This window comes from Heptranchias perlo, chromosome 10, assembly GCF_035084215.1.
Source record: "Heptranchias perlo isolate sHepPer1 chromosome 10, sHepPer1.hap1, whole genome shotgun sequence".
NCBI classification, from domain to species: Eukaryota; Metazoa; Chordata; class Chondrichthyes; order Hexanchiformes; family Hexanchidae; genus Heptranchias; species Heptranchias perlo.
The window spans coordinates 70,970,224-70,991,739 of record NC_090334.1 but is presented as its reverse complement, the minus strand read 5'-3'; the positions used below and the strand labels follow the sequence as shown (position 1 = coordinate 70,991,739).

The 21,516-nt window shown below is 42.0% G+C and overlaps 1 protein-coding gene across 1 annotated transcript in view; it reads right to left on the bottom strand.

Moving 5' to 3' along the window:
• Positions 1-886: 886 nt before the first annotated feature.
• The window catches only part of arel1 (apoptosis resistant E3 ubiquitin protein ligase 1), a 104,707-nt gene continuing 84,077 nt past the window's right edge, over positions 887-21,516 (bottom strand). Inside the window, exons 17-22 of the mRNA XM_067991996.1 lie at positions 19,477-19,602; positions 17,169-17,298; positions 15,845-15,903; positions 9,160-9,249; positions 8,475-8,650; positions 887-7,592 (exon numbers count right to left, since the gene is read on the bottom strand). Of these exons, the coding sequence (XP_067848097.1) occupies positions 7,490-7,592; positions 8,475-8,650; positions 9,160-9,249; positions 15,845-15,903; positions 17,169-17,298; positions 19,477-19,602 (684 nt within the window). The 3' untranslated portion in view covers positions 887-7,489. The remainder of the gene's footprint in view (positions 7,593-8,474; positions 8,651-9,159; positions 9,250-15,844; positions 15,904-17,168; positions 17,299-19,476; positions 19,603-21,516) is intronic.

The window sequence follows — 21,516 nt, the reverse complement described above, 5'->3', positions numbered from 1 at the left end:
CTCGAGCTGCTTCTCCTTTTTCACACCTCACAGTTCGGGTGTGGATCTTGTGCTTGAATTAGAGGAAGCACTTTTTTTTTTAATACCCAGGAGTTCTGAACCACAAAGCAGAACTGTTTGCACACAAGTCCTATAAAGCACGGACTTAACCAACATTGTCTTCAATGGCAATAACAATATAGTCCCAAACATTGCCCTTTCCCCTTGCATCAGTATAGTGAGAAAATTAATTACCACTTATCCTTAAGGCAGAGGGGGAGGCCAATAACATAATAAAGGGATGAGAGAGGATGGTTAAGTCTCAGATTTGGCTGGCTAAGAGGATGTTGGTGCCATGGGCTCCATTATCCTGGAATTCAACACTGTCTCCTGCTGATAGCCAATATTGTTAGCCACAAATGTTAATGGAACAAAAAATGTAACTTGGTTGTGAAGCAGATATTCATCTTCCTGTACATTTTTTTTCTTTTAATCAAAGTAGCCGATATCCTATAGTGTTGCTTATCGCTTGTCTAGGGTTGAGAGCACACTTGTAGTGTTTGGCAGTTAATTTAGCCCACCGGTCACATACTCCTTATGGGATAAGTGGTATAAATAGGTCCTGAGGTTAATTACTGTCGTCAAAAGCTTCTCTATATTAACAGTTGTTTGGCTCCATTCCTGATTATCTCAAAAGCAGAAAAAAATAGAAGATAAATGGCTTTTGTTGTACGCTTTAAGATCGTATAAAATACCAATAAATCACAGCTGAACAAAGTGTGACATCTGGAGCATGGTGGATGCTCTCAAAACTTTTATATAAATAGATAAAATGTTTAATATTTTCTTCTGTTACATAGCTGCATTTCTAAAAAGATTCCAAAAACGAAAAAAAGAAATGACTACATCACATTCATTCACTTTTAATCATAAACAGTATAAATATTCCAAAAAAATCAAGAGTATCCATACCATCAAGCATTGCAAACAGCGCTCAAAATATAAAAGTATCTGTACCAGTCTTTTACAAATAAATAACATTCAGTTCACAGCTAAGCACTGTTGAGCTGGACTATTTACATGGTACAATATTAAAACCATCCCAGTCTGGCAATACTAGTGATAGAGTGAGAACATTTACATTGAAGTGGACAACACATGATCGGTACATTGTGTAAGCAAAGTGCTGGTTCTAGTTTAATTATTTTTTTCCTTTATACAGTCTCCAAGATCACCTCCCTACTAACTGTCCATCGGTATAACTAACGGAGCTACGCTGCTGGTGTCGCAGCCAAAATAGGTCTTTGCATCGGCCCTGTATCACGAAACCCTCACCCCACCATTTCTGAAATTCACAATACCATATTGTGCAGGTTGATTTTATTAATACTCTGGAATGACCAATGGTGACACATGGAACTCCAGATCAGGAAGGGGAACAACGATGGGATTAGCTATGTTTCAATGAACATCAATGCCTCCATGTGTTAAATCTCACCCATGATATTGGATAGAAAACCCCTGCAGACTATGTCCACTCGCCAGTGCTCAGTGCTGCAACAATCAAGCTATGTTAAAGCAGATTCTATTTACAGTAGAACTCAGCATCGACGAGCTGGAAATTAAAACAAATTTATCTCAATCTGCTTCTAAAAAGACAAATGATACAAAGCTTGGTGCTGGCCAGCAGACACACTCCATGGGGGCCCATCGTCTGAGCACGTCTGCAATGAATCTGATGGATTAAAACAAGACGACTCCTACATTCCATGGAAAAGCCCGTCAACAGACGAAACCTATGAAATGTTAAGTAAAAGCAGTAAAAACTGGAAGTACACAGCAGGTCCGTTAAACAAATTAACGATTCGGACATAGGTCCTACGTCAGAACTGGAAAGTGGAACTGATTTATCTTTCCATTTGCAGTTCTGGCAAAGAATCCACACCCAAATCTTTAATCTTTTCTTTTTACATCTGCTGACAGACCTGCTGTGTATCTGCAATACTTTGTTTTTATTTCAGCACTTGCAGTTTCTTTTTCTGTCAAATGACTGTGGGATCCACACAGGGCAAGTACTTTCCACTTAAGTGGTGACCCTGATACTAATGATCCCCAATAAAGAAATCCCATGCAGCATTTTGTTATCACCATGTCACACCCCTAGCTACTGTTTCTATGCACTTAAAAGATTTTTTAAAATTCCTTTCAGAAAGAAAGATAAGCCATCAACACAGTAAAAAAAATCCTCTTCAACTTAAACACTAGAGGGTAAAAAAACAAAAATCACCATTTTTATTAAGTCTGCCAATTAAAAAGCCCTCCTCTCTGGACATTTCTAACTTGTGTGTGCATTTCAGCTGGCAGCAATATGTCTACATTGGTAACAAACGTCTGCTAAGTATCTTTTCACAGCAGTAAATGTCTCCGCTCAGTAACTGGAAAACATCTGCTGTGAAGCTTTTTTTTAAACTGCATAGATAAAAATATTAAGAGTTAAGTTAGCACTCATCTCCTCAGTGTGATTATTGTGATATCCTTCCCCTGCTACACGTGCTACTCTTAATTCCTGCAACCCACCCCCGCCCACCCCCCCCCAAACAATCTGTTCACACCGTCCGTCTCAATATACTCACTCACTCACAGCATTGGAAAGGTTTTCCCCCAGCATACTTCCTCAAAGCATTTTATGAACCCTTTCTCCCAAAGGTACTCATCTTACTGCATTGGAAAAACCTCCTCCCCAATACAATTCCTCGTACCACTAGAACATTTCTTTCCCTCTCCTCTCCCCTCCCCTCCACCATTCATTCATGATGTACAACCTCTATCTACAGCTGGGAAAGCACTGAAGAATCTGAATCCGCTTTCCGGAGGCCCACACAAATCCTCCCTCACCAAACGGACAACACACTCGTTCACAGGGAAGCGCAGGCTGATGCCAGTTGGAAAATGGAAGCTTTCCACCATCTACTCACAGATGTACAAGAAAATGACTTGACCCAATAACACCTCCAGAAACAGTGAGATAGCATCTATGAACCAGTGACTGACTCCTCCCGCCTCCCCAACCTGAGAAGAATGTAAAATGACTGTGGAAATAGGCACAACTATGCTATTAATGTACCTTCTTGTAAATGTCATGTTAAGAAAATTTAGTAGAACTGTACCCAATATGTAAATCAGTGTACAATCTTTCTCTTTAAAGAATATATTTATTTCTTGGCTGTTAATTATTATATGTTTGGCTGCTTTCCTGTTTGGATTTATAATGATTGGCTTCAAGAAATAAAGTTTATTAAAAAAAAACATTGCTTGGCTTCACAACAAGAACTTGTATTTAGATTAGTCTCGCCTTTTCATACAACAACTTTGCAATTTAATCCTGTTTAAAGTGGTTTATCTATTAAAACAAGGAATTTTGTATTGAAAAAACACAGTACTTCCAGATGAGGAATAGAAAAAGAGACAGTGGACAAAATCTGCTGGCAGGAATGAACTGAGAAGGACCACACACACAAGTGAGCTTTACTGTGCAGTGGCTGTATTAAATACGCTTCTCCTCGTAACAAAACGATATCTACAGTGGTAAAAGAAAACCTTGATCTATGCACGCCTTCCTGCCTTGTTTAACCTAATAATGTGCTACATCTGCTGGATTATTTCTGCCCCTTAGCTCCAGGAAGACAGAGACTTCATACCTTTGCAAGGTCACATCTGAGTTTTGTGTCCAAGGGTACATTCATGCTATATTTGTATCTGCAGCCTGAATGGAGAGTCAGGAGCCAACCTGACACCAGAACAAAGAGGTCAGACACCCTGGTAGTTCCCCCCTTCTCTTTGGAGTCAGTTTGGGCCTTGACATCCAATTTCCACTCCAAAGTTTAGTATCAGTATGAAGCCAAAACTGCTTTGCACCAATTCTAAACTTCTAGTGTGAATGCACTGTTAGACAGAGCGGTCTCCTCTCACCTCATTACACTGAACATCAGAATGGGGTTCGAAATAACTCCAAATTCCCCTGCAATTCCGTCCCCAAAGTACAACATGGTCACAAACCAGTTTTTCTAGGCACTTAACTGCAAACCATTCTGGGATCTGGATTATGCACCCCAGAAATGAATTTGCAAATCAGACTAGTAGTTATAATGCAGAATGGGACTTCATCAAAATCAGCCACTTGAACTTCTAAATTACCAGTGCCTTCAGGTCAGCACCTGGGCTGGAGGAGGCCTCGTGGATGGGGCAGCCATTGCCAGCTCAGCTAAGCAGCTCTTTCCCCAGCTTTCAGAGCCAATGTTGCAAGTTTCTAGGAGCTACTGGTCAGGCTGTTAAAAACAACCTGAAGATATACTAATAGACAAACAGCACTATAGGGGATAGTACTTTGAAAGCAAAACTCCTTTTAATTTCATAAAATGCATTTTTTTTTAAGAATCAATTCCCATTAGTCAAACATTTATTTGCGCTCACCAACACACCCAGGTAGATGCCTGACACTTTAGATAAGCAGAGGCTTTAATGCCCAATCAAGAGGTGGCTACAGCCCTATTTCTTTAATGATTTTGTTGCTCCTTTAAGCAATTTAACCCCTTTAAATTGTGCACTGATGACATTACGTAGCACAGTCCAAACCAGAATATCGACTATTCAGGATTGAAAAGCATCACATCCCAACAACAAAAACAAACTAAACAAACAACGAGTGAACTTTGCTTGCAGCAGGAACGAGCTCCAGAATCCGAACTCCCACTTAAAGCACTTAAGGTTATTGACATATGATTCTGAGATATACTAGAGAGATAAGCAGAGGGAGGGGAAGAGACAGCCAGACAGACAGACAGACCAGCAAAGATAGGCACACATAAGATATGTCACTTACTGAGGAACGCGAGTAATATACGCAAAGTTTTTTTTTGGGGTGGAGATTTTGGAAAATGCAAAAATCCCCAATGTTTACAAGGGACTTAATGTCTTCAGAAAGTGAAATTATACGTTATGGACTTTCCTAACCTAGAACTCTTAGATCCTTAGAATCCTTACTCGAATAGTGCCTAAGGCCGATGTGAAAGACTGTTAAAAACTGCTCTTTATCTGTGCTAAAAATAAAATCAAACTCATTCTTTCCATTTCTTCTTAGAGGTGTGTATTGTGTAGTCAAGTTTCTTTAAATTCTGGCAGCTACAAATATATTTTGATGTTTTCTTGCTCTCTGACCTGTGTTGTAAAATCTGTACTGAGACCTGGCCATATGTGGAGGAGTTCAGGTTATGATTGTTTTTGTGGGAGGATGGAAGAGGGAAAATTAAAAAGGTAGTCACAACCAGCATCCCTCATTGTTACTGGTTACTATGTGTGATACCTGAGTGGGGAATGGAGAAAGGTTGAGCTGGGTGGGGAAAAAGAAACACTATTTTGAACTCTTCTTTTGTTTTATCTGTAGCTGTTTCTGTATCTAGCAAGTCTGTATCTGTCTCTTAGCTGAGACATTGAGGCCAGAGACAGTCTCCACCCTCTTGACTTCAGCTTGTGATAAAAAACTGGATCCATGCAGGTCTCCAGTAGTACAGGGAAACCTGTCTTTAAACACCACTTTATTCACATTAGACCATAGAGTAATCTACTAACTTCCCACCAGAATTATCTGCATTATACCACAACCTGATACAACATACATCTGCCCCATTTCAACCACATAAAATAATCTCTTCTTTCTAACATGATCCTCATAACAAGGCTCCTAAAGACAATGGTCCGGATTTTCCTCTGAGTGGCGACCGAATGGCATAAACTTTTCTTGTTTTTTTTTCCACAACAAGTTCCTCTCATGGGATGCTGAATCCAAAATGGCACCCTCTACAGGGCATCTGGGACCTGTGTGAACGGGGCAAGCAACTGCCTATCCCCTTAACCAATCACAGATTGAAGCATGTTAATAAGCAGTGAAGAGTCAGAACCAGGAAGTGTAAGTTAGATAGTGAATTCAATGTCAAATCAGGTACAGTAAGCGAAATAAAGAGAGGGTAAGAAATATTGAATTAAGAGACAGAGGGGTTGTTTGGCAGTCATTAAGACTTACCATGCCGTTAAAAGTGTGCTTAGACTTAAATAACTTGACATACCTTATTTTGGTGAAGATTACTTCGTATCCATCAGGGCAGTGCAGGAACTTCATGCTGTTCCATTCGTTTGGTGAATGGTGAGTCAGCCGGCAAGATGTCACTCTCGTGCAGTTTACGGAGGTGCACTAGTAGAGCAACGTCCGGATTTCTGCGTTTGACTGCGTACGTGCGGTCACCGGAAGTTGCTGTACTAAGTGCACAGAAATAACGGTGAGCGCTGTCAGCCTCGCCATTATTCTCAGATCAAAATCCGGCCCAACCTTTTAGAAACAATTTAGCATATAATTGAAAATTGGGTGCAGCCCTTAATTTCTGCTTCTAGAGATCTCTGGAATTTGTAATGAGTGTTACACGGTACTCTATTTACAAAAATGCACGAGACATCTAGTGGTAGAAATTCAGTGCTCCCACATTTCAATCCTCTTCAGTGTTGATCTACTCATTTTTCTTCCACTTCATTAACTTAATTATTTAACAACAAACTCCTGAAAATTGCATCTGGGAATTTGAATGACATCTTACATCAAAACAATTTCTCCCTTTTGTCAAACCTGTGATTGACTGGAAGAAGCCTCAGAGCATCAGCAACAATAAAACACGCAAAAAGTGCAGGTGTCTGAAGGTTTGTGAGGTTGGTTGTGCAGGTCATTCATCAAGGAGGAGGCTAACAGCCTGGCGGTAGTTCACTTAACAGGAGAATCTGGGCGACAGGGCACAGCACCTGGCAGTGCTTTTGGTTTCTATCACAGCTAAGTGCCTGGTACCATAGGATAACCTTGTAAGGTCAGAGGTCAGCACAAGGTCATCAAAACCCTCGACGGCTTGAGATTGGAAGTCCAGGTACAAGCCCTTTCTCAGTCGTGTGCACAAATGCTATTTGACACAGAATGCTGTGCGCCACAGCAACAGATCGACAAAGGGAGTCCGGTAGTTGCTTGCCAGCATTCCGAATGTGCTTTTTTAAAAAAAATCTTCTTCCTGACAAACTTGCAATCAGACGATGAAGTCTCTAAAGCATCTCCCAGTTTGAGCTATTGGTAAATCAGACAAATGCAGAAGGATCACTCTGATCACATAACCTGGAATACCTCCGCTTCATTTTGGAACTGAGCACTTGTTATGTACTTCTGGCAATACAGGCCAAGTTTGGAGAATGTTGACTGTAGCACGCTGATCTCTCTCAGTCTTTCAAACCTGCTCATCCAGCAACTGAAGGCGCAGGTTAGAAAAGAGCAGTGATTACCATTGCTGAATCCATTTCTTTCTTGAGAGCGGTATGGTAGATATGGGCAAACCATGGCAATCTTTAACCTGGCAGCCCGGGGGCCCTGCGCTGTTTTTCTCTGTATTCCACTGGAGAGATCCACATTTTATGTCCCTGGGCCTCACAATTACAGCATCCCAAATCCTTCGCTGCCTTCATTAATGGCCAGTTTCAGCATTTTGTGCAGCTCCTCATAGGAATCATAAGTAGGAAGGCACAACTGGTTAAAACTATATATACACATATAAAAAAAAACAAGAATTGGTCAGTGCAAAAGTCATTCAGGGTGGATCAATCCCTTCCTCCACCATTTTTGATAAAAACAATATCCTTTCCACCAAGTATCACCATTTCCTCAGTGTTAGCAATATAATGCCCTTTGCGTCCATACATGTAGTGGGGTGGGGGGGGGGGGTGGGGGAAGAGTCTGGGGTCAAGCTCCCCCTGAAATGTTTTTATTTTTGACACTCCATTGGGTGCATTGTAGGAGATTTTGCAGTAGAATTTATTACATTCTTTTAATGGCACCCTCCTTCCTCCCCAAAGCACCACTTCCAGCTTCTGTCCACTCCCCTCTCCCTTTCACTGCCATCCATGTCATGCCCACCTTTTTCGCCTCCCTCTTCATTTGGGGTCTCTCCTACCTCAGTGCTACTGTTAGTGGAGGGGGAACAGGTTCCTCTCTCCTCATCCGCTTCCAGCATCACACCCCTAGTGCCATTGCTAGTGGACCTTCCACCCCCCACCACCATCCCCACCCATGAACACCCCCTGCCCGGTGCTGCCACTAATGAACCGGCCCCTCTCTCCAGTTCATTCCCCATTGCTTCTGCTATTAAAAAGGGATTCCGCCTCTGTGTACTGCATGTGGGAAGTCCCACCTACGGTATACAGAGGTGGGAGCAGCTTTTGAGGGTTAGCACTGAGGAGATAAAAGTATACAGAATCATAGAATGGTTACAGTACAGAAGGAGGCCATTTGGCCAAATTGAGTCCATAATGGCACCATTTTCAGCAACTGAAAAGTGAGCATACACTTTTCTCCTGAAATGCCAGTGGGTGTGTACCCACAACTACACCCCGACTTGGACTCCTTTCGCTGAACTACTTACCAAGTATGAGCTGTGGGCAAGGAACTCTGGGTAGGTGCTGCGATGATCTGAAAAGACGGGCACAATGTCACAAATCCTCCTGGAGGCAGCTGGGAGGAGCCCGTCGTGAACTGCAACAACCGAGCAAGCTCTTCTTGGGTGAAACTGGACACCACTGTCCAGAACCACTTCATTACCTGTGGGTGGGGGAAGAGAGGGGGAAGAGAGGGGGAAGAGAGGGGGAAGAGAGGGGGAGAGAGGTGTGGGGGGCACAGATTTAAGAATTCTGATAATCTTATACGTTACTACTATTCAATGCCACTAATCTGGCTACAGTTCCTGGTTGGGGAAGGTACCAAACTATGACATTTGAAATCCTTATTCCTCAATAGCGCCAACAAAATACCAAATCATCATTCCACAAAAACGACTGGCATTCAGACCTATCCCCTCCGCTCCGTAAACAAATGCAAGACTTGTCCTGTTTCAGATTAAATTGATTGAAATAATAAAGATTTGTAAGGGCTGTGAGACACCACAATGGTAGTGCATATTAAAGAGAGGCTAGTACAATTTATTCTGACAAAGGGTGTACAGCCAAAGCGTTTACCAAACTTCTTTTTTTCCGTGGCAAATCCTGAGCTGCACAGACGACGGGAATTCACTAATGTTACAGTTCCACATCATATCACTATCTAGGGCTTACCTTCTCTCGGAAGTGCCAGGACCCTCCAACAATGACAGCATGGGTCTTGAAATCAGATACGTTGATGTTACCAGTCCCACACATTAACAGCTGGAGGTCAGAATTCAACAATGAGAGCCACAAAAGTTTTATCAATTTGCATAAAAAACAGTTCAGAGCAGCAAAGCACAGTCAACACTTATTCATTTTATTTAGGAAAGATACATCTTAGGTTACTGGGAAGTAAGGGTGGAAATTGCGGAGGCTCTGGACACAATCTTCCAATCCTCCTTAGAGATGGGGATGGTGCCGGAGGACTGAAGGATTGCAAGTGATACACCACTGTTCAAAAAAGGGGAGAGGGATAAACCCGGTAATTACAGGCCAGTCAGCCTAATGTCAGTGGTGGGGAATCTTTGAGAGATAATAATCTGGGACAAAATTAATTGGCACTTGGAAAAGTATGGGCTAATAAATGAAAGTCAGCATGAATTTATTAAAGGAAAATCGTGTTTGACTAACTTAATTGAGTTCTTTGATAAAGTAACGGAGAGGGTTAATGAGGGTAATGAGGTTGATGTTATGCATATGGACTTTCAAAAGGCATTTGATAAGGTACCACATAATAGACTTGTTAGAAAAATTAAAGCTCATGAGATTAAAGGGCCAGTAGCAGCGTGGATACAAAATTGGCTAGGGGAGAGAAAGCAGAGAGTAGTGGTGAATGGTTGTTTCTCAGACTGCAGGGAAATATACAGTGGTGTTCCCGAGGGGTCAGTATTAGGACCACTGCTCTTTTTGATATATATTAATGACCCTATAGAGGGTATAATTTCAAAGTTTGCAGATGACACAAAACTTGGAAATGAAGTAAATAACGTGGTGGATAGTAACAAACTTCAGGAGGACATAGACAGATTGGTGAAATGGGCAGACACATGGCAGGTGAAATTTAACAGAGAAGTCTGAAGTGATGCATTTTGGTAGGAAGAATGAGGAGAAGCTAAATGGTACAATTTTAAAGGGGGTGCAGGAACAGATAGACCTGGGAGTGCACATACACAAATCTTTGAAGGTGGCAGGACAAGTTGAGAAGGCTGTTAAAAAAGTATATGGGATCCTGGGCTTTATTAATCGAGGCAGAGTACAAATGCAAGGAAGTTATGCTAAACCTTTATAAAACACTGGTTAAGCCTTGTGTTCAATTCTGGGCACCACACTTTAAGGAGGGTGTCAAGGCCTTAGAGAGGGTGTAGAAGAGATTTACTAGAATGGTACCATGCATGAGGGACTTCAGTTCTGTGGACAGACTAGAGAAGCTGGGGTTGTTCTCCTGAGAACAGAGAAGGTTAAGGGGAGATTTGACAGAGGTGTTCAAGATCATGAATGGTTTTGATAGTTTCTCCTTATTTATTCTGTTTCCAATGGCAGAAGGTTTGGAAAAGAGCCAGAGGCAACATGAGGAAACATTTTTTTTTAAACGCAACCAGTTGTAATGATCTGGAATGCACTGCCTGAAAGGGTGGTGGCGGCAGATTCAATAATAGCTTTCAAAAGGGAATTGGGTAAATTGGGTAAACACCTCTAGCCAAGCTGTTCCAGTACAGCTACAACATTGGCATCTACCTGACAATGTGGAAAATTGCCCAGGTATGTCCTGTCCACAAAAAGCAGGACAAATCCAATCCGGCCAATTACCGCCCCATCAGTCTACTCTCAATCATCAGCAAAGTGATGGAAGGTGTCGTCAACAGTGCTATCAAGCGACACTTACTCACCAATAACCTGCTCACCGATGCTCAGTTTGGGTTCCGCCAGGACCACTCGGCTCCAGACCTCATTACAGCTTTGGTCCAAACATGGACATAAGAGCTGAATTCCAGAGGTGTGGTGAGAGTGACTGCCCTTGACATCCAGGCAGCATTTGACCGAGTGTGACACCAAGGAGCCCTAGTAAAATTGAAGTCAATGGGAATCAGGGGGAAAACTCTCCAGTGGCTGGAGTCATACCTAGCACAAAGGAAGATGGTAGTGGTTGTTGGAGGCCAATTATCTCAGCCCCAGGACATTGCTGCAGGAGTTCCTCAGGGCAGTGTCCTAGGCCCAACTATCTTCAGCTGCTTCATCAATGACATTACCTCTATCATAAGGTCAGAAATGGGGTCCGAGCCCACTTGCAGCAAGACCTGGACAACATCCAGGCTTGGGCTCATGGAGAGTAACATTCGCGCCAGACAAGTGCCAGGCAATGACCATCTCCATCAAGTGAGAGTCTAACCACCTCCCCTTGACATTCAACGGCATTACCATCGCCGAATCCCCCACCCTCAACATCCTGGGGGTCACCACTGACCAGCCATATAAATACTGTGGCTACAAGAGCAGGTCAGAAGCTGGGTATTCTGCGGTGAGTGACTCACCTCCTGACTCCCCAAAGCCTTTCCACCATCTACAAGGCACAAGTCAGGAGTGTGATGGAATACTCTCCACTTGCCTGGATGAGTGCAGCTCCAGCAACACTCAAGAAGCTCGACACTATCCAGGACAAAGCAGCCCGCTTGATTGGCACCCCATCCACCACCCTAAACATTCACTCCCTTCACCACCGGCGCACAGTGGCTGCAGTGTGTACCATCCACAGGATGCACTGCAGCAACTCGCCAAGGCTTCTTCGACAGCACCTCCCAAACCCACAACCTCTACCACCTAGAAGGACAAGGGCAGCAGGTACATGGGAACACCACCACCTGCACATTCCCCTCCAAGTCACACACCATCCCGACTTGGAAATATATCGCCGTTCCTTCATCGTCGCTGGGTCAAAATCCTGGAACTCCCTTCCTCACGGCACTGTGGGAGAACCTTCACCACACGGACTGCAGCGGTTCAAGGCAGCGGCTCACCACCACCTTCTCAAGGGCAATTAGGGATGGGCAATAAATGCTGGCCTTGCCAGCGACGCCCACATCCCATGAATGAATAAAAAAAAACTTGAAGGGAAAAAATTGACATTGCTATGGGGAAAAAGCAGGGGAATGGGACTAATTGGATAGCTCTTTCGAAGAGCTGACACAGGCACGATGGGCTGAATGGCCCCCTCCTGTGATGTACCTACTATGATACTAGGCGATCTGCCGCAACACTGCTCTCAGTCCCACTATCAGAGAGTGGGATACAGGAGTAGGAAGTCTATCGGTCAGGAAGCAGTAGGGGAAAGACTGGTGGGAGGGTATAATTACAGAATGACAAGGTCACATAGGCTGTTTCCATTATAATTGTGGGCATAGGAATTTATAACGGCAAAAGTTGACATGAAGTGTGTGGAAATGTAAGGTTTGTAATATATCATGTAAATGCAGGACATACATTAAGAGCACAGCTTCAAAAGCCACTGGTTGGAAGAAATAACTGGTGAAAGAACTACTGGAGTTTAATGACAAAAAGGAAAATGCGAATGCTGAAAATCTGAGAAAAGCTAGAAACACACAAAAGAGAAAGACAGGCTAATGTTTCAGATGTCACACTGGCTGTCTCTTTCAGAGGCTGTTAGACCCGCTGCGCATTTCCAGCATTTTCAGTTTTTAACTGTAGGATCTCAGTATCACACAGAGTAAGCACAGGTTTTTAACACATACAAGTGAGAAATCGAGATGCTGCAAGGTGCAAAAAGGCATAATCCAATAAACAGTGAAGACAGATCAAATTACACTCCTGGGATTTTTGAAGAGTGGGCAGAAATAGGTTGGGGAAATGAAAGAAATTAAAACAAGTGAGAACACTGAATTTAGAATTTAGCATTTAAGATTTTGTAAAAAAAGTTCAAGAGGAGAGAGAGAAGAGAAACAAAAGAATACTCTGTTCTTTTGTGAAAGGCAATATTCAAAGACCCCTTGCTACTTCAAGGTATTTTATACACATTTAGTTCAGTGTCAGAACAAGTTGCAGGGTGTAGGCTTTCACCCATAATGACGCACATGACAGATAAATTCTTGCCTGATGCTTTCACAGTAGGAGAAAGAGAAAGTCGGCAGTCCGGGGAGCCACTCGCATATAGTTCTTAAATCCTAAATCAACAGAGCCATAGCTAGAAGCCTGACAGCAGCCAGCTGTCCTTGCCTCTTGGTCACAGAATGGTAGCTTTACTCATCCACCAAGTGCTTCAGCTTTAAATCTCCTATGCTGCAGATCATAGCATTGTACTGCTGCAGTGCTGCACTCAACCTGTAAACAATTGTAAACAATTTTACAACACCAAGTTATAGTCCAGCAATTTTATTTTAAATTCACAAGCTTTCGGAGATTTTCTCCTTCCTCAGGTAAATGTTTCAAGATCTCCTTGAAGCCTACGCATTTATAAATGCGTAGGCTTCAAGGAGATCTTGAAACATTTACCTGAGGAAGGAGAAAATCTCCGAAAGCTTGTGAATTTAAAATAAAATTGCTGGACTATAACTTGGTGTTGTAAAATTGTTTACAATTGTCAACCCCAGTCCATCACCGGCATCTCCACATCATGACAACCTGTAAACAGACATTGTTGGTACCAGCTGGTATTCTAGGTGCATTAGTGCCATCTAGTGATATGAAGAGATTAGTGTAGGAATGTCTGAAGTTTGCTTCATAATCTCCACAACAAAAATCCCCAAAAATAGCATTAGAGCACAAAATTTCACTGGCTGTCCAAATGGTCGAGTGTCCCAGTGGTGAGCCATTCACACAGGTAAGGTTCCAGGTTTAACCCCGGTCTGTGCTGATCCCGGCCTTCAGCATCGGGAGAAGCAAAAAAAATCAGCCAGGGTTCCTGCAGTGAAGACAGAATCACGGTTGGCTGCAACATCCTTTTGTGTTAAACAGCCATCTCTCATACCTAGGTTCACATATGGAGAGTGGCTTTTGGCAGAGTATTGGAGAATCGTCAATACCAGTAGAACCATACCCTACACATGCTGAACAGCCATTTGGCCGAGGCAATAGAGGGCCACCAGCACCCAGGGAAATATACCCCAGCAGTAGTCACCACCTTCAGCGCAGGAATGGAGAGGAAACTGGAGGAGGGAAGTGGGAGAACCCCACCACACAAATAAAATGTCTGCCCCATGAATTCAAATTGTTTTACAGAGATAATTCAAGGGAGTAACTGATATGCACGCATTATGGACAAATCTCAAGAACATAAAGGCAACTACAATAATCAGTAGTCCACAGTATGGTGCCACACCACCCACAACAAGATGAGACAGCGCAGCAGTCCTCTATCATGAACAGCACACTGACACCCACAGTAAACTGTAAACAAAAACAGCAGTATATATGCCAAATCAGCTGATGTGGCAGATACTCCAAACATGCTCCAAGACTAAAACCTCTGAAGCCAAAGTCTCACAGAACCAATTTGAAAGTTAGTATTATAAAGCTTAGAAAAATAGAAACATGGAAAATAGGAGCAGTAGGCGGCTATTTGGCCCTTCGAGCCTGCTCCGCCATTCAATATGATCATGGCTGATCCTCTATCTCAATACCATATTCCCGCTCTCTCCCCATACCCCTATATATTTAAAGTTTATATTTAAAATCCTGGTTGGCAGCCAGCAACCCCTGCTTTAAGCATGCACATGTGACGCAATGGGTCAGGACAGGGTTTGGAGTCAGCTGTGACGTCTTCTATGGACAAACAGTTCACCAACAATCAACGCCCATGTTCGCACATAAAGAATGAGTACTTGAAGACAGCTGCTGCCTGTGGTACTGTATCCCAGCATGTATCACTCCCTTAGGACAAGAGTTTCAGCATCAGTCACTTCCAGGTCCAGTATAGTATGGCCACACTCAAGTTAGAGCTCCCTTATTTTAGCCTAACATGTCAAAACCCCAGCATCAGAAGAGCATTCCTACTGCAGCAACTTGACATTTCCATCTCCTGCACCAGCCATCTTTGTTTGCTGAACAACAGTGCCAAATTCTGTGTATTTTGTGCTTTCGACTCATGTCCATTGAGAACTGGATTAAGACTTTCCCAAATTAATTTCACTTGGGAATTTCAGACTGTTCTGGATTTGAATTCATGTTGCAGAGATGAAAGGAGAACATGCTGACCAACTGCATCCAGTTCTTGGAAAACCTTATAAATGTCACAATTTCACACTTGAACAAGAAGCCCCTCTTGCACTATATTGTGCCAGTACACTACTTTGTGTTGTACTGTAGGACCGAACTTTACATCTTTACATTTGAATAGGGGCAGGTGTTCAAAAGTCATCACAATCTCAACGTTCCATCAAAAAACACTGCTGCAATTATTTATACTAAATTACGTAGCATCTTTGTCACAAAAATCTTACAACAACTTGCATTTATATAGCACCTTTAACATAGTAAAACATCCCAAGGCACTTCACGGGAGCGTAATCAGACAAAAATTGACACTGAACCAAAGGAGACATTAGGGCAGGTGACCATGGTCAATGAAGTAGGTTTTAAAGAGCGTCTTAAAGGAGGAGAGGGGCAAAGAGGGAATTCCAGAGCTTAGGGTCTAGACGGCTGATGGCACAGCTGTTAAAGTCGGGGCAAAGGAAGTTCTCTTCAATTGTTGGGTGTACAGTGCAAGTGCTAACATATATCTCAATATTTAGACAAATTTGCCAAAATATTAGCATGAAAACAGAGTCACAACAATATTGAATGAGCCGCTTCAGGTTCCATTACGTACCTCCAACTCATTTTCGTCAAAGATAGCCAAGAGATTTTCTGGAATTAACTCGTTCAAACCTGCAAAAAACAATGTGTTGAAGATATCATTTAGAAAAGTTGTTTTTAATTCACATTTCCTTTTTAAAAATGTTTTAATCCTAATGTTTCCCTTTTCCCCCCCCCCCCCCCCCCAACAGCGACAACACTTCAAAAATAATTAATTAACTGTGAAGCACCTTGGGACGTCCTGAAGACAAGAAAGATATAACAAATGCAAGTTCGTTCTTCCTTTTTGTATTTTTATTCCAATTTTCTTTGTCTGTTTGGCCTATTGCTTACAGCTGGTAGGCTGAGCATATACCTTGCTCCCAAATCACTGTCAATGCCCTTGCAGCTAGGAGGCACCAGATTACCCAGACATGACCGAAAGACTCTACAGCCTCTGCATAGCACCTCTCTTCTCAATGTGGCCAGTTCAGGAAGTGAGGTAAGCGATTTGAACTTGCATCCATCCACAATCTGTGGCAGCAGTTACTTTTCTCACTTACTTCCAGAGTTTCTCTCTTCACCACTTTGGTACATCTGATTCAGTGTCAGATGGAATATCAAGCATTCATGAGGCTTTCACAATTGACACTGCACCTGAGAGGACATATGGCCAGGATGGAGGAGGCAGCACTTCCTATTGTAAAAGAAACATCTCCCCCCGTCCCAATACACGGATCACAAATATTTACAATACTCTGTTGTAATGAGTGTCTTCACCATTTTTTTTAAATTTTGGAAGCAATCACTCAATGTGTATTTCATTAAGTACAAATATGGATATCAAAGTGTATTGTGGTACCAAGTGCATGGGCTTGAACTCATAAAAGGAAAGGTGAATAGACACTTCAGATTTAACTACTTTACATGTGGAAAAGACGGTGCTAAAATATAAGGACTATTCATATAGTGGTCAGCATTAGCCAGGAAGGTGTGTTTAGGAAAAGGACTGGATGTCAGAGAGCAGACTGCCTAAGGCGGTTCTCTTACATCTCTCAGCAGATACAAACAGCGGCCGAACTCTAGATCTGTTGCTTGTACTCTCTGCTGAGAAGGGTATTGGGAGGCTCAGAAGAAGGAACTAGACAAAGAACATACTACACAAAATTAATTGGCTTAGCAAAACAAAAAGATGGAAATGTTGGCCCATGAACAAAGGGCAACCTCTATTCTTTATATTGAGCACTATGATTTAATTTTTGGCCACCCAGGCCATATAGGACTCTAGCAACAAAGGCAATGCCTCCATTTCATTTCTACTCATTTTTCATCACTACTAATTAGGTGCAATATCATACCTTTAAGGAAACACTCCACTTCCTGCCGCACCTGATTGGCCAGTCTGTATTGTGCCAGCATGTTCAGATAGAATATCTTGTTGTCATTGGTTACTGGTATCTGTGCACCTCCAGTTATTAGCTCTACAACCTGAAAGGGTATAAAATAAACACTCTCAAAGTGGTGACCCAAGAAGCGTCTATAGACTACCACATTGCAAATCTGACAAGATCCTGTTATTAATGGCGTGATTATAAGAAAGGATATGTGGAAGCTTTTCTTGTTCATACTACCAGTAGAGTCAATGATTCCTCGTGCCAGGATAAGGAGCAGGTGCAAAGCACGGAAAGAGGGAGAGGAATCAGCCAGAAGTTGAGATTCAGATCAGAACCCTCAATGTAGGGAATAACAGGATTCACATTCTACATAGAGTGTTTCAGGAGTTAAGGGATTGATTAAAATACAGTATCTAAAATGTAGTAATATTAGTATTAGTATCAGTGCCATCTGCTCACGAATACAGGAACGGACAGATAAGAGAGATAACATGCTGCTCCTCTAACAAGGAAGGAAGCTACGTGACGTGGTTCTGGGTAGTGAAGCAGGGCAAGTAGGTGACCTAGAGGTAGGGGAACATTAATATATTTAGGTTCAGTGCAAGAATAGAAAAGGAAAAAGAAAAAAAAAACAAATTATAGCAAGATAAAAAAGGCTCTCTGCTTAGATTAAATGGAAAGAAAAATTGACAAATAGAACTGTAGCTTACAATGGTATATATTGAAACAGAAGATGGAAAGGGTTCAAATTAAGTACATTCCAGTTAAGGAAGTATATAGAAGGTTGGGATTGATTGATTGATCAAATTTGAAATATGAAAAATAAAAGTCAGGACAAATATAATGAATAATATATTAAAACTACAAAAGGGGCATTAGAAAAGGATAAGAGGGAGCATGAGAGAAAAATGAAGGCTTTTTGCAGGCACATTAGTAACAAAAGATAGGGATAAAGGGAAGTTTCTCAGATTGGAAAAAGAGGGCCAGTGGTGTTCCACAGGGGTCCATGTTTGGCACTTCTTTTATTTAATATATACATAAATGATCTGGACAGGAATTGAAGGAGCAATATCAAAATTTGCTGATAGCACCAAATTGTTGGGGGAGGGAGGAGTATAGAAAATTTTACAAAGACTGCAAGACAGGCAGATAGATGGCAGATGCAATTCAATGCAGAAAAATGTAAAGTTTATACATTTTAGAATTAAGAGCGAAAATATTTATATGCTTACACTTAAATGCTATGATTTTGTGGAGGAGAGAAGTACATTACATAGTAACTACAGCACAGAAACAGGCCATTTGTCCCATCTGGTCTGTGCCGGTGTTTATGCTCCACACGAGCCTCCTCCCAACCCTCTTCATCTAACCCACAATAACATAGTGGAATTTACCAGATATTTTTGTGTCTTTCAGTATTTTCATTCATGTTTTTATTTCAAAGCCTCAGCCTGGCTCAGAAATCTAGGCTAGGATATTTTCCTCCCAGAATAGCTGAAGGGAGTTAACCAACCACATCTGTGTATTCTGAGCACAAGCAAGTGGCAGAATTTCCCAGCACGTAGGTGTCTCTGAATTTATGTACAAGGATTTGAGAGTTTTTTTCATGCTTTTTCCAGACTTGGAAACAAACTGGAGATTGAATTCCCAAAGCTTTATTTCTGCAAAGTTTCACATTGAAAATAACAACTGCTCCTTTTCTATTATAAATTGAACACTAAAGAATTAGAACAGAAAATTGCCAAATACGGTTAAGAAAACTGCCAAATACAGTTAAGAAAAACGTCCCTGGTGTGCATAGCCAACAGACAAAAACCGTTACACATGTCATGTCATATATACATGTCATCAGAAGTTGGCAGCTCAAGTAAATAACAAGAAATCCTTGGTTTTGTATCTAGAGGCACAGAACATAAAAGCAGTGTGGTAATATTGAACTTGTACAAGACCTTACTTCGGCTGCTCTTGGAGTATTAAGTACAGTTTTAGGCAGCCAAAAGAAGGATATAAAACCTGGAAAAGATGCAGCATAGATTCACGAGGATGTTATCAGGAATGATGGGTTGGTTACGAAAAGGGGCGTGAGAAGTAATGGCTTATTTTGACTGAAACTGAGAAGGTTGAGGGGGTGACCTGATAGAGATCTTCAAGACTATGAAGGGTTACAATAGGGTAAATAATGATCGATGGTTTCTATTAGGAAGCAAGAGGCCATAACGTTAGACCTCATTTCAGACACTGACGATAAAGTGCATTTATTGAACAACTCTACCTTCTCCAAATGTCCCGACTTGTTATATTTTTCCTCAGCAAAAACAAGGTCCATTTCACTCACATCATTCTTCAAGATGTAACACACTTTACTCTTGTAGAATTCTGGATCATCAGTTGCAAAATACTGCAAGCAGAGGTGATAAGACAGAGATGATTTGCAAGCTGTAATCACATAGGCCAACATTTTGGAGCTAGGCAAAGCAATAAAGACATCAACAGTGGAAAATGATATGTTTTCCCATTTGGGAAACTATTAACGAAAAAAGGACATATTTATGATTTCCTTTTCTTTAGTGTCAGTATGAGCAGTGGCCTACATTTATAATCTGTGTCAAGATCTGATCTGAAGTTAATGGGCAATTTAGGTCAAATGAAGAGTGCAAAGTAAGAAATGAATGCATGTAGCAAGAAACTTGCTTCAAACCCATCAATCTTGTTTCCAATAGACCAAGTATTGTATCATAGTAGGTACAGCACAGGAAGAGGCTATTCAGCCCATTGTGCCTGTGCCAGCTCTTTGAAAGACCTATCCAATTAGTTCCAGTCCTCTAGAATTTTTTTCCCTTCAAGTAATTATCGAATTCCCTTTTGAAAGTTATTATTGAATCTGCTTCTACCACCCTTTCAGGCAGTGCATTCCAGGTCATTACAACTCGCTGCGTAAAAAAATGATTCCTTATGTTGCCTCTGGTTCTTTTGCTGATCACCTTATATCTGTGTCATCTGGTTACCTTCTGCCGCCGGAAACTGTTTCTCCTTATTTATTCTATCAAAACCGTTCATGATCTTGAACTCCTCTATCAAATCTCCCCTTAACCAGCTTCTCCACATAACTGGAGTCCCTCATCCCTCGTACCATTCTAGTAAATCACTCCTGCACCCTGCCTTGACATCCTTCCTAAAGTGTGGTGCCCAGAATTGAACACAATACGCCAGCTGAGGCCTAACCAGTATTTTATAAAGGTTTAGAATCATAGAAAATTTACGGCACAGAAGGAGGCCATTCGGCCCATCGTGTCCGCGTCAGACTAAAATGAGCCACCCAGCCTAATCCCACTTTCCAGCACTTGGTCCATAGCCTTGTAGGTCACGGCACTTCAGGTGCACATCCAGGTACTTTTTAAATGAGTTGAGGGTTTCTGCCTTTCAAGTCGTGAGTTCCAGACCCCTACCACCCTCGGTGAAAACATTTTTCCTCAGCTCCTCTCTAATCCTTCTACCAATCACTTTAAATCTATGCGTCATGGATATTGACCTCTCTAAGGGAAATAGGTCCTTCCTATACACTCTATCTAGGCCCCTCATAATTTTGTACAACTCATTTAAATCACCCCACAGCCTCCTCTGTTCTAAATGAGAACAACCCCAGCCTATCCAATCTTTCCTCATAGCTAAAATTGTCCAGTCCTGGCAACATCCTCGTAAATCTCCTCTGTACCCTCTCTAGTGCAATTACATCCTTCCTGTAATGTGGTGACCAGAACTGTACACAGTACTCAAGCTGTGGCCTAACTTGTGTTTTATACAGTTCCAACATAACCTCCCTGCTCTTATATTCTATGCCTCAGCTAATAAAGGAAAGTATTCCATATGCCTTATTAACCACCTTATCTACCTGTCCCGCTACCTTCAGGGATCTGTGGACATACACTCCAAGGTCCCTCATTTCCTCTACACCTTTCAGTATCCTCCCATTAATTGTGTACTCCCTTGTCTTGTTTGCCCTCCCCAAATGCACTCCCTCACACTTCGACAGATTGAATTCCATTTGCCACTTTTCTGCCCACCTGACCAGTCCATTTATATCTTCCTGCAGTCTGCAGCTTTCCTCCTCACTATCATTCACACGGCCAATTTTTGTATCATCTGAAGACTTCTTAATCATGCCTCCTACATTTAAGTCCAAATCATTAGCATATATCACAAAAAGCAAAGGACCTAGTACTGAGCCCTGTGGAACCCCATTGAAAACAGCCTTCCAGTCACAAAAACAGCCATCCACCATTACCCTTTGCTTCTTGCCACTGAGCCAATTTTG